Here is a 12195-nt window from a genome sequence, read left to right on the forward strand (position 1 = left end):
AGAAGACAAACACCTGAGATACGCTGAAATCTTCCTCTTCTTTCAGCCCATGTGCCCTTCCCGCACTACCCTCAAAATTGCAAATGACTGTAGGAACTATTGATTAGACTTACATGGGGAAACAATAAGAGGAGGAGTAGGAGGTACTCAATATTTAGTACAACAAATTAATCCAAGTTCTAATTTATGCATGCTCCATGTAGGCAAATTATATTAAATTGCTGCAGCATAGAAGGATAAACAGTGGCTGCTGCAAACTATACACTACATACCAAATCTAGTTCCATTTTTATATTGTAGGTTTAAGTGCAGAGTCCACTGATTGTTATGGAGCAGGTTTGCTGGGTGACAGTGCTCTGGAAAATTCTTACCTTGGGTTGCAATGTAGTGACTTGGTCTTTGATAGCCCTAAAACAGAAGAATAAGTTGGTTTCTGTACTTTAATACCAACCAGAGCAAGCTAGGGAGGGGGAAATGAAGACATAATGAACTGTAAGACAGCTTAGCTATAGAAAACCTTTTCAGAACAGACTAGTAGCTAAGAACTGTGTATAGGTCAGGGGCGGCTTTGTCAGCCCAGGCCAGTGAGGCACAGCCTAATCAAGAATTCCCAAAAGGTACAAAACACATTTTGCATATTCTTTTTTAAAAAATTGATAAATATATACAGATTTAAGGACAAATTATGATTCAATTTAAATGGCATAACTCTCTCTCTCCAGTAGCAAAATGCAATACCAGAAAGTTTGAGGGACACAGTGCTGTTCAAATCTTGGTATAGCTAATTGTGCCTCAGGAAGCCACCTTGTTATCATGGCAATTTACCACGCCCATGAGTCACTTTTTAAAGGCGTTGCTATGGTCCCCACTGCTTGGAGAGGCCAGGGCAGGATTGTAGCAGTTTAAGCCCAGGAAGCCAGGAGTTTGCAGGGGACGGGCCCTCTGGCTTCTTGCACACACACAGACCTCGCCCCCCTGAACTCTTCCTGCACAGGGCGAGCTCCGAGTGTGTGTGAGAAGCTCCTGCAGAGCCCTACAGCCTACCTAATGTTCTGGCACCCCATGCAAGCTGGGTAGCAGCAGCAGTGGTGGCAGGTCCAGCTCCCAAATCTGCCTGCTGTTTCTTCACTATAAATAAGGTAAGCTTTATTTCTACCCCGGGTAGAAATAACTATTTTGTGATTTGTGCTTCACCTGTCAAAAAAGTGGAGAGCCGCCACTGAATAGCTCATAACAAACTGATCTATTAAATCTGAAAAGGTTCAAATGGTAACCAATAAAATGGAAAGATTAACATCAGACCTGAGCATACTTGTACTGTAACAGTAAAAATTAGTTTAGTCAGGTCACTGGGGTTATTAATTAGTCTTTTTTTTTGACACCCCCTTTCTCTGCTGAGTGCATTGGGTGGCTTATTTTAAATTTAGTGAAAATGGGCTTTGCATTCACATTACCAAAAGTGGTAGTCCTTGTTGCCATAAGCAATTAAACGAATATAGACTTCTTATTTTCTGATAAAAATAATTTTAATTACAAATGCACAATAATATCTATGAGAGCCATATATAATAACAACAGAACATTCCAATGTTAGAGCTGGACAATGTGTGTGCGCGTAAAATCAATGCCCTGCTGCATTTGGGTACAACAGAATGTTTTGCAAAATGTTTTCAATATTATACAGAGCGTGTGCATGTGCATTATATTGTACGTGATACACACACATGTATATACACACACACATATACAAAACCAAACCTGTACAACTGAACCTTTCCAGCTAGCTGGCTAAGTTCCATTGCTTGCTGTTCTGCACATCATCATCAACTGTCAGTTATTAGCATGTGAACTGCAAGATGAATGGATCCTGTACTAAATTAAGTCACCAAAAACTTATTCAGGTTGATGCTAGTAATAAGGTAGAAAGATCAGGGCTGTAGGAAGGAACTAAATTTAGTAGTACTAGTATGAGAGGAAGTGATATAAGTGATATCATTCTGTGAGAATGTGAGAGAAATAACCCCAGCTATTTGCTGTGTTATAGTCTTACTAAGCCAACAGGGTCAAACACTCATTAGAGGAATCATGGATCTTTAGACTTCTTGTATCCCCTTGTTGCCACTAAACTGACAGATTTCCATGTATCTGTGCAATTCAAAGCCTCTCTCTGAGAACTGTTTAATCATCCTTGCCAACGATTGATTACCTTCCTCTGCAGCTCATAAAAATCCTTCTGAACAGCATTTTATTTGTGTCTTTAGAATGGACCGGATTACTCAAGCGTTCTTAAAAAACACCCCAGGAAGGACAATCCAATCCCCCATGAGGTTTTAATACCTAGCCCCAACTTCAAATTACACAAGGTTAACACAGTGTTACACTCTCTCTATACACAGTGTTTTCAGGAACAAGAAAGAAATATTTTCAGCAAAGAGCCAATGTAGGTTTGTGGTCTTCCTCCTTGGTTATGATGAGATGGTGCTTTTGTCTACATGGGATAACAGTACCCCTGAGAAATGGGATTTATCACAAACCAAGGGAAACATTTTGTGGAAGTCCTTTGTCAAAATATCTCTGGTCCTACATATCACAGTAGCGGAGATAAGAAATTCAGTGCTATATATGTAGCAGAAACTTTATATCCTAGAGAGTCTTAAGTTTTACAAACCACAGAAAGGGAAAAGAGTTAGTGTGGTGCTACATATAAAAGAAGTTGAGAAAAAAACAGCCCTTTAAAACACACCCAGTAAATACTCTGGGTGATATTATTTTTACAGGTCTTTCATTCATCCAAATTATTTATTCTCCCACCCTCTTTTTTCCTCAAGGTTTCGGTTAAACATGGTTATATTTTCTTGACCAATACACATGGCAGAGATCTCTCAAGATTCCTGTTTCTTTGAACTCCTGACAAAATGTGGAAATTCAAATTTGAAAAAAGATCTACAGTAGAAATCAAGAAACTTACACTACATTTCTAAACTAATATAAATATATATATGTTTGTGTATATACTGTATAATATCCAATTGGCACCTCAAGATCAAATATTAATTACATATTCCGCTTGATGACAGTTGCCCTTAAGAAAATAAATAAGGCTATCCTCCCCAACTCCTTTCCAAGCCATGTATTAGAAACACCACCTCGATAGACTTTCAGAACCACTACTTTACAGCATACTATCCAGCTTCTCACATAAAAATGGGAGGGGAAAATAAATGCTAGTAAACGAAACCATCCAAAATAAAATTTAAATAAACAGCAAATTTTCTTAAAGAGGGAAGTTTTTCTGGTTTATGTAACAATACCTAGAACTATATTAACAGTCTAAGCGATCTCTTTAACACAGGTATATACATAAAGTATTTACACAAAAGAAAATGGAAAAAAAAAAAGAACAGATATTACATGAGGTAAATTAAATGAAGCATGCATTGATATCTAGTAATAAAACCAGAAAAGTAAAGTAATTAAGAACAATGTCTATAGCAAATATTTACAATAGGATGCTGTTATTCACATATAGTGGTACTTACATCCCTGTACAGCCAAATCTACAGGCCAAACCAAAGTCAGATGTGAAAGAAAGCACAACAATGTCAGTGAGTACTGGGACGTAGAACAAGGAAAGTGTACATTTTGTTCTTAATTAAAAAAAAAGCTTTCAATAAATTTGTAGGCACAACATGCAGAAAGTTTCACACACAGAAGCTGGCAAGGTGAAAGGCAGAAATCCATGCAACCACTTACATCTATATAGTTGGCATTAATGTAATCTGAAGAAGGATCATCCTCAACAGGTTGCAAAATCACTCTGGAGTGGTCATCTGTAAATTTAATATAAGACAAAAAACAAAAATAGGTAATAGAAGTTTCTTCAGATCCGGCTTGAATATAAATGTGAAATAAATGGCAGCCAACTGTAAATTACAATGATCTAGTGGACTAGAAAGGCTTCTGAGGAAACTACTAGTGCTTGATAATTTAAAATCTTTAAATCAGAGGGATTACCTTATAGTTACACAGAGAGGGGTCTTTTGTCAGAGGGTCTGAAAACATTTCACAACAGTTAATAAGTTTCATTAACCCTGTGTAGTCAGTAGCTATCACAATGCTACATAAGGTAAATAGAGACAAAGAATCTATGTGATTTGCTCCAAGTCACAAAACAAGTTAGTGGCAGAGATGGTAAACTAGAAACCCAAACAGTTCTGACTATGAGTCCTTTGCTCCCACCGTCATGTAACTTCATATATAGTGCCTTAAAAAACTGCAATGTGCATATTAGCAACATGCTTTCAATCATTTAAATGTTATGAGTGGCATTATTATTGCATACACAATTCCCATATAAAATGATAATCAAATATGTTTAGCCTGTGTTTGAATCTAAGACCTGGTCTACACCCCTTAGTGGCATAGTTAAATGGACCTAACCCCCAGTATTGAGAGCGCTAGGTGGACAGAAGAATTATACTGTTGACCAAGCTACAGCTTCTCAGGGAGGTGGATCACTTACACCAAGAGAATCCCTCCCGCTGGAGTGGGTAATGTGTACACTGAAGCGCTAGACTGGCACAGCTGTGCCACTGTAGCATTTTAAGTATAGACATACTCTGAGCTAGCAAAAGCATTACGCCTAAGGATTTGAGAGAGTCAGGACTCCCTGCTCCTAGCCATCAATGTAAAACACACTATGTTACACAACTGGGGTTCAGACACAATGGCTACAAGCAACAACAACAACAACAAAAGAGCCTGTGGACAGTCTGATATACTTTAACCTGGAATACAATTATAGTTGCACAAAACTACAATTAAAGTAACATTCAAAGGGATTTTGTTACTCTGTCACTCTCACATGTTTAATCTCTACATGCATTTTATGTACAAACATAAAATTAAACACGCATTAGCCCTGAAGGGAAAGAATCTTTAACAATGGCACAAATTCTGAAGACAGACCTGTATTTCTGCACTGATCAATAATGAGCACTTGATTTTATAAGCAGATGTGCCACTGCATTTTTTATTTTTACTTTAAAAACTGTTCAACAAATACAGAAGTACATGACAATTAATATCAGCAGAGTCAAACACTGACTGCAAGCCATCTAGGAACTTACATGCTATAATGTTTCCATATCGGTTCTTTGTTCTGTTTTGATCCTTTTTAGCGACATCCCAAGATGCTGACTGTCCCTCAAAGAAACTCTATTAAAAAAATATATAGACAGACAGATAGATAAATAGATCAGGAAATTAGTTTGAATAAAATTATTAATCTAACCATGGTAAAACCTATCTAAATTTCGAAAACAACATTACTAAAGACATCTTTTTTAGGATAGCATGATTATATCCTGACAGTTCTCTATCATGAAAGAATCTCAGCTTTGATTATCTGATCCGTCACCCACTAGCTTCCTTGATAGCAGAAGTAGAAATGTAGCTATAGGAAGAGAGAAAGTCTCTCTCTCAGCAATCCCTATAGGCTAATGAATCAGTCACTGACTGATTTCCAAAGGGATTTCAAACCCAGTCCTCCTGGCCCAAAATAGATGGAGGTACGATGGAGGTTTGATGAAGAGCTAGAAACAGACAGGCAAGTGCTCAGTGGTCTTCACAAGGTGGGGAGGAAGGAAAAGAAGAGGAAATCTAGATTAAATATACATAGACTGACCCTCCCCCCTCTTATAATGTACCACAATAGATTCAGACACCTACTACCTGTTCCATAATTTTTCTTAGACTGAAGCAGGCGTTACTCTTGAACACAGCAATCATGAAGACTTCTCCTAAAACTCTTGCTGTTTGTGCTCTTATTTTAAAGCTAAAACTTTAAAACTGCTAGCAAAACATTTTCAAACTCCTCTCCATATTGTGAAGGGTGTAAAATAAAGGTTGCTATCTCAGCAATGGCAGACGAGACTTTTCTCTATGTTCTTTTCCATCGCCCACAACTTGTATTCCATGCTTGTATCTAATAGCTGAAGGCATGTGCCACTATAGCTTCCTTTCTGGGTGTTGTGCTGCCCCTACCTGGGAGATCGGCCACAGAAATAGAACAGTCACTATGGAAACAAACTTAAAAGCACATTCTCCACCATAGGCCCACGTTAGGGCAAGGAGGGATTAAGCAGGAGGCCATCCATCTGAAGTAGAAATCAGGGACTAAACTAGTCACTGCTCTTTGTGCACTATGGAAGCAAAGCCCTAAAATGAAGCACGGTATAAGAAAACACTGACAAAGGGGAAAATGCGTATAAGTGAAGAGGGGAAATGGCAGGGGTATGATGAAAACAGCTACGCATCCATATTAAGCTTAGTTCTCCTCTTAAATCCATAAGTAGGTGGTGGGTGGAGGGCTCTAAATTTAATCAGCACAGTTTACCAAGCAAGTGGAAACCATTACTTCTTTTAAAATATAGTTGTAATTGTATACAAACTGGACTGTAACACTTTACTGGTTGTACTGTTTTTGACATTCTAACCTCACAGAATCATCCCAGAGAATCCAAAACCAGAGGTGGAGGAGAGTTATCTGTCCATCTGTACCTACCCTTCACCACCAGTGCTGGATTTTTCACTGTTGGACATTTCTAGTCCTTTGTCCAGACTACTGTCATTTGGAATGTCTCAAGTAATGGAACTCCTCTCCTTATCTAATATAAGGTATTATATTAGGTATTCCTCTGGGATTATCTCACTATCTATCTCTCTGTCAAATTTTCTTTCACCCCATTACGATTAGTTTAACCCCTCTGCAACCCAGAGCCCTCACTGCAAACAAGATACTGTACTCACAAGGGGTTTTTCTGATAGAGTAATTCATGAATAAATCACTGAAATTCTACCTCATATTCCTCTTTAAAACCATAGCTATCAGATGTCTTCATGAGGTTAATATGTTGTAGCAAATCAGCTACTCTGATGGCCGGATGCAGCTGTCCAGTCTGGTAAGGGGACTCTGTTCCTTCACAAAGGTAGCGAGGGACATCCAGCAGGCGACTGGACTCAGCTGTTGCACTGTGATTCTCATCTGTGGTTACAAAAGCCCGGAGAAGTAAGTAACATTTATTCTAACACTAGTGTATACACTTAAAATGAATCAACTACAGTAAAATGTTCAATCTGTTATTGAAACAGAGACTTACAGTTTCTCATCACTTCACCTTCCCCCAAAATTCCTGAGTGTGCAAGCTAGCACCTACCACACTCTGGGTATTAAGTAAATAAATTTATTTATTTGATTGCAAACACACTGAAAAGATTGAGATTCTCTTTCCTGTAGAACAGAAGGTCTAAGGGCACTTCACTAAAAAGCTACAAAGCTAGTTTTTAATAGTCACTTTTTAGAAAATTTCACTTTCTCACTGTTATTTAACATGTAAACTTTTCTGAAACAAGCTTCTGTAATAAAGACAACAAAACTATGAAATAAGCAACATAATGAGGCTAGCTCTTCAGTGCTCCCAGCTCACGATGGCTCTACATCCAGAATCAGTGAGTTTAGATCCCAGTTTAAAAAACAAACAAAAAAACCCCACCAAACATTGTAGATTACAGATATACCACTTGTTATTAAAAAATCTTCGCATTAGGGTTCAGCCTACATAATCCATGTGGGATGAAGAACCAACACATACGGAAGTATAACTTCAAGTTGCAGTGGGGGAGGTTTAGATTGGATATTAGGAAAAACTTTTTCACTAAGAGGGTGGTGAAACACTGGAATGCGTTACCTAGGGAGGTGGTAGAATCTCCTTCCTTAGAGGTTTTTAAGGTCAGGCTTGACAAAGCCCTGGCTGGGATGATTTAACTGGGAATTGGTCCTGCTTCGAGCAGGGGGTTGGACTAGATGACCTTCTGGGGTCCCTTCCAACCCTGATATTCTATGATTCTATAATTAATAATTTAATTATCATTATAATAATTATTATCATTGTGCCACCTATCCTTCAGCTGAACAGCTGAGTTGTCAAGTGTCCTGATTTCAGCTGAATACACTCCATTTTATGTAAAGAAAAATACTATTTATAAAATTAATATGTAACTATCCTTTCCTCCTGAAGGATTCCAGAAATACTACTCAAACCTAAACTGATGTATAAACTCCATAAAGGGATCACTTCTTACACTACTGACAAGGATTCAACTTCTTTTGTGAAATGCTAATAGCAAGCAGCAATTCTATTGACTGTTTAGCACAGGAAGTAAAGGTGAATGCCACTTTCAAAATTCCAATTAAAACTACAGGTAGTATTTAGGAAGATAGACTGTAATACAGAAACCAGATTTTGGATACTTGGCCACTCGAAGTATGTTGCTGCTGTTTTCATAGGCAAAAGTTGATTTATCATTCCAAATCATTCCATAAGAGATCCAACACCCATACATGCCACTTTACAATCAGTCCACTCCTGTCCCTTCCAACGAACCAAGCAGAAAGCCCTAGCAATGTAGCCAGTATTTCAAGGTTTGGACAGGGAGCCCTGCATTTAAAAAATCTCTACAATTCTGCCAAAGGTGCACAAAACTTGAATGCTGTATCAAATGCAACCTTAAAATAAGTAACCTTGCTCCATAAGCTGTTACACAAGAGTTGCTAATTTCAATACATTTATGCCTCATTAAACCACCTAATAGCATGAGTGACATGTACCAGTCACTTTTACTGTGGTATTATACATATTAAACCATATACATTTTAAACATTCTCTTGATGTGCAGTTCCACTATACTTACCAGTAATAGGCACTTTAACCCATTGAAGCAGCAAAAAACAAAAAGTGAACAAGAACATAAGAAATTTATTTGAAGTCTGTATTAGATTAGAAAACGACTAAATGATAAATAGCATTAAAAGTTATGAGGCTTTATAATATTTCAAATAGTTTCTAAAATATAAGGGCTATATCACGCCATCAATTTTTAAGGAGAGCTCCCCACTGAATCCAATGGAATGGTATGGATCTAAGAAAACCAAAATTATCAGAGTAACTTACTACTAGATAATGTATGTAGAATGGAATGAGACACTAGCATGCTGAAAATGAACTAAAAAAATCATTCAAACGTCTAATACCACTACAACCTAACACAACCTTTAGCTAAAATAAGACTTATTATTATAGTTCTGGTCATATGAAAAACTGCTCATCTGTGCAAAACAAATGAAAAGTATGCTGAGATGTGAATACATACAAAAACTATTAAACTCTCCTTCAATTAACCCCTAGCGCTTGCTCTTCACAGTTATATGTCACAGTATAGTTTCAACAGATTTACCATTGGCTATCAAGAAATTTGTTTCACCTAGATGAATTAGTAGTTTCAGTAGTTCTAATGTCATTGCAAATATAGTTGGACATGGCCTACATGAATAGTAAAAGCCTGAGATAATGCATATTAGAAAAAAGTCTTCCAAAGAAACACATTAGGGAAAGTTCAATTTTTAAATACCACCCAATCAGTAAGTCTAATTTTGCTGACTTTTTAGTATTAAAGCAGCCATGGTAACTGACTGAACTCTAATATCATTCATTAGATTATATCAAGTCAGAAAACAGGATACAAATTTCATTTTTCCACTGCATTTTAAAAACCATTTTCTATAAAACAAAATTCTTCAATATTGTTTGTAAAGCCAAAAATAGAATAAAATAAATTAAAACAAAACAAAACCTCTTCAATGTTTGCAATAATTCCAAAGTCACCACTGCCTATCACTCAGGGGCATTTGAAAACTGTAATTACATAAAGGGTGGAAAGCATAAATCAAGATTTTATTAATCTTTCTTGCATATTAGATATTTAATCTCCCCCTTCTCCCCATTCTTTAGTTAGAAAATAGAACTTGGGGTGCTATCTAATCATAATACAGGTTTTTGTTTTGTTGCCCCCCACCCCTCCAGGTCCTAACCTCACAGATCAATTCATCTGGATTAGTCCTAGTGTCATGAGGAATTATTAAATGCAAGAATTAAAGAATGCTCTCTCTCTCTTGCTCTTTTTTTTTTATTGACACTTATTTCAACTTTAACTGAGCTGATAAACTGAGTATAGAGTTGAATACACCCACATTGTCTGATAATAGCGTGGCTATCTATTATCTAAAACAAGCAGCTTCAATACTGCACATAATATATTTGTTGACAGAGCTATAAACCATGCAAGGAGATGAAATCCATGCAGGAACAGAGGATGAAGGACTAGGTCCTCACCTAACACAGCAGTCGGCACAAGTGGATCATTGGGCACTGCAGGAAAACAAAGCTCATGAAGAAATACATTACCCTCAATTAGTGTATTTTTAAGAAGAAAAACAACAGGATAAATGCACAGTGAAACTCCCATTAATTTTGTTACAGAAAATAGAGAACGTATACTTCCAGTTTACTGGACATCATGCATAACAGAGGGGAAAGGGTATGTGCAGTATATTTATATTAATAGCTAAGACAAACTAAACTTCAGCAGCATTAGATTAGGTGATGATGTTCCTAAGTATAAGGATACAAGCAGAAGAGATTCTTATTTGCAGCGAAGTCCAATAAGATATCATATGCATTTAACTCAATAAGCTTTTATTCTTGGAAGGAACACGGTCCCCCACTAGTCTTCATTAGCAGTGATGTAATAGTTCACTTTTACAGAACTATGCCTTTCCTTTTTAACCCAACCCATCGCTTAATAAGCAACATTTACCCAAATACCCCAATTCCAATAACAAATGGTATTCCTTAAAAGCTTTCCAATTATCTTAGAAAACTAAATAAATGTTTGCAGTTAATAGCCTCATTATTTGTAGTACTCAAGGTATTTCCTGTAGTAAGTACAGGGAAAAACAAGGAAACGCTGCACATACTGACATAACCATACCTTAGTTAAAACTGGCAGGATTTTACAGGCCATGATTAGAGCTGTTGGGAGAAATGTACTCCATTTCATGGAGGATTTTGATATTTCAAAATCTGATTTGGAACGAGAACAAAAAAATTCAAAATTTTCTGTAAAATGTAATAAAGTCAAAGCCACAGGGCAATCTGCCTGGTTGTCTTCTCCAAAGCTGCAGACCCTGGAAGCCTGTGAGTCAGCATTCCCAGGGCTTCCAGACTGGCTGTTGAGGAGCTGGGTGAGAGAGCTGGCAGGAAACCAGGCAGGTGGCCAAAGGAGCCCTACCTCATTTCTTGTTTAGATTCTGATGAATTAGCAGTCGTTGGCAAAATTCTGACCAACTCTAGCCACAATTGTACACAGCCACTAGTATAGTACCTTAACTCCATACAGAAGTGGCAAGCTAGGTTGGTATTAAAGTGGATAAGAGATATTTAAAGAATGTTGTCTCCACAGCATATTGAGCTGTACTGACGTGAACAGCGAGATCTAAGGTTACCCCCAAATTTTGTTTCCTATATCACAAAATAACACACTGCTGCCAAACCACCAAGAGAGTTTCTGCTCAGAGTTCTAACTGCCTCCAAGTGCAGAAAAGTTAAAAACTAATTTTTGACATTATCACCTACATTTTAAATTTTCTCCAACAATATTAAGGAGCAATAATGCAAGAGATCAAAGATCACTGTTATAATTACTACTCAGTTCTGAAATGAATCATGAAGTATTTGCAAGTACTGATATAGACCATGATCCAGGAAAGCACTTAATCACATGCTTAACATTGACTTAAATGCCTTCCTGAGTCATGACCTTAGAAGTACTATAGTAAGGGAGTCTCAAAACTACACATTTCAGTAATAACCCTTCCTGTCTTCAAAGAAATATTAAGTATGTAGCAAACCTCCAAGTATGCCAGCAAACATGCATTTTACAAAAGGAAGGGAAGTTGAATTGTTGTTCCCTGTTGCAAGCTCCTCACCTCCAAAAGGGAGAAACTTATTTGGAGCTCTTTAAAAACAAACAAACAAACAAACAAAAAAACTAATTGATTATGGTTACAGACATTGTGCAAAATAGTCATTATTTAATATTTTGGTATACGATGCCCTTGCCTGGGAAAAGAAAATTTTGGAATGCAATTTAAAAAGGTACTCTAAAAACACAGAACTGACTCTAGAAGGTGTACTAATCAGTACTAAATATAACTGGCTGTAAGTATATCAAACATGACACACTCCTATGGAAAAATACTCCCAACCCATTATACATAAGCATTCCTTTCTAAACATT

General features: G+C 37.1%; 1 protein-coding gene across 8 annotated transcripts in view; it reads right to left on the reverse strand.

Moving 5' to 3' along the window:
* The window catches only part of PTPRK (protein tyrosine phosphatase receptor type K), a 584612-nt gene that overhangs the window by 23092 nt on the left and 549325 nt on the right, over positions 1-12195 (reverse strand). For 7 of the 8 annotated variants that reach the window (XM_073337267.2, XM_073337266.2, XM_073337264.2 and 4 more), the window contains 4 exons: positions 6861-7045; positions 5130-5217; positions 3754-3830; positions 372-408 (listed from right to left, as the gene is read on the reverse strand). In XM_073337267.2, coding sequence (XP_073193368.1) covers positions 372-408; positions 3754-3830; positions 5130-5217; positions 6861-7045 — 387 coding nt within the window. Of the gene's footprint in view, positions 1-371; positions 409-3753; positions 3831-5129; positions 5218-6860; positions 7046-8751; positions 8764-10229; positions 10266-12195 lie in introns of all 8 variants that reach the window. The other variant, XM_073337268.2, reaches the window with a different exon arrangement.

The sequence above is a fragment of the Lepidochelys kempii genome, chromosome 3, assembly GCF_965140285.1.
Source record: "Lepidochelys kempii isolate rLepKem1 chromosome 3, rLepKem1.hap1, whole genome shotgun sequence".
Lineage (NCBI taxonomy): Eukaryota > Metazoa > Chordata > Testudines > Cheloniidae > Lepidochelys > Lepidochelys kempii.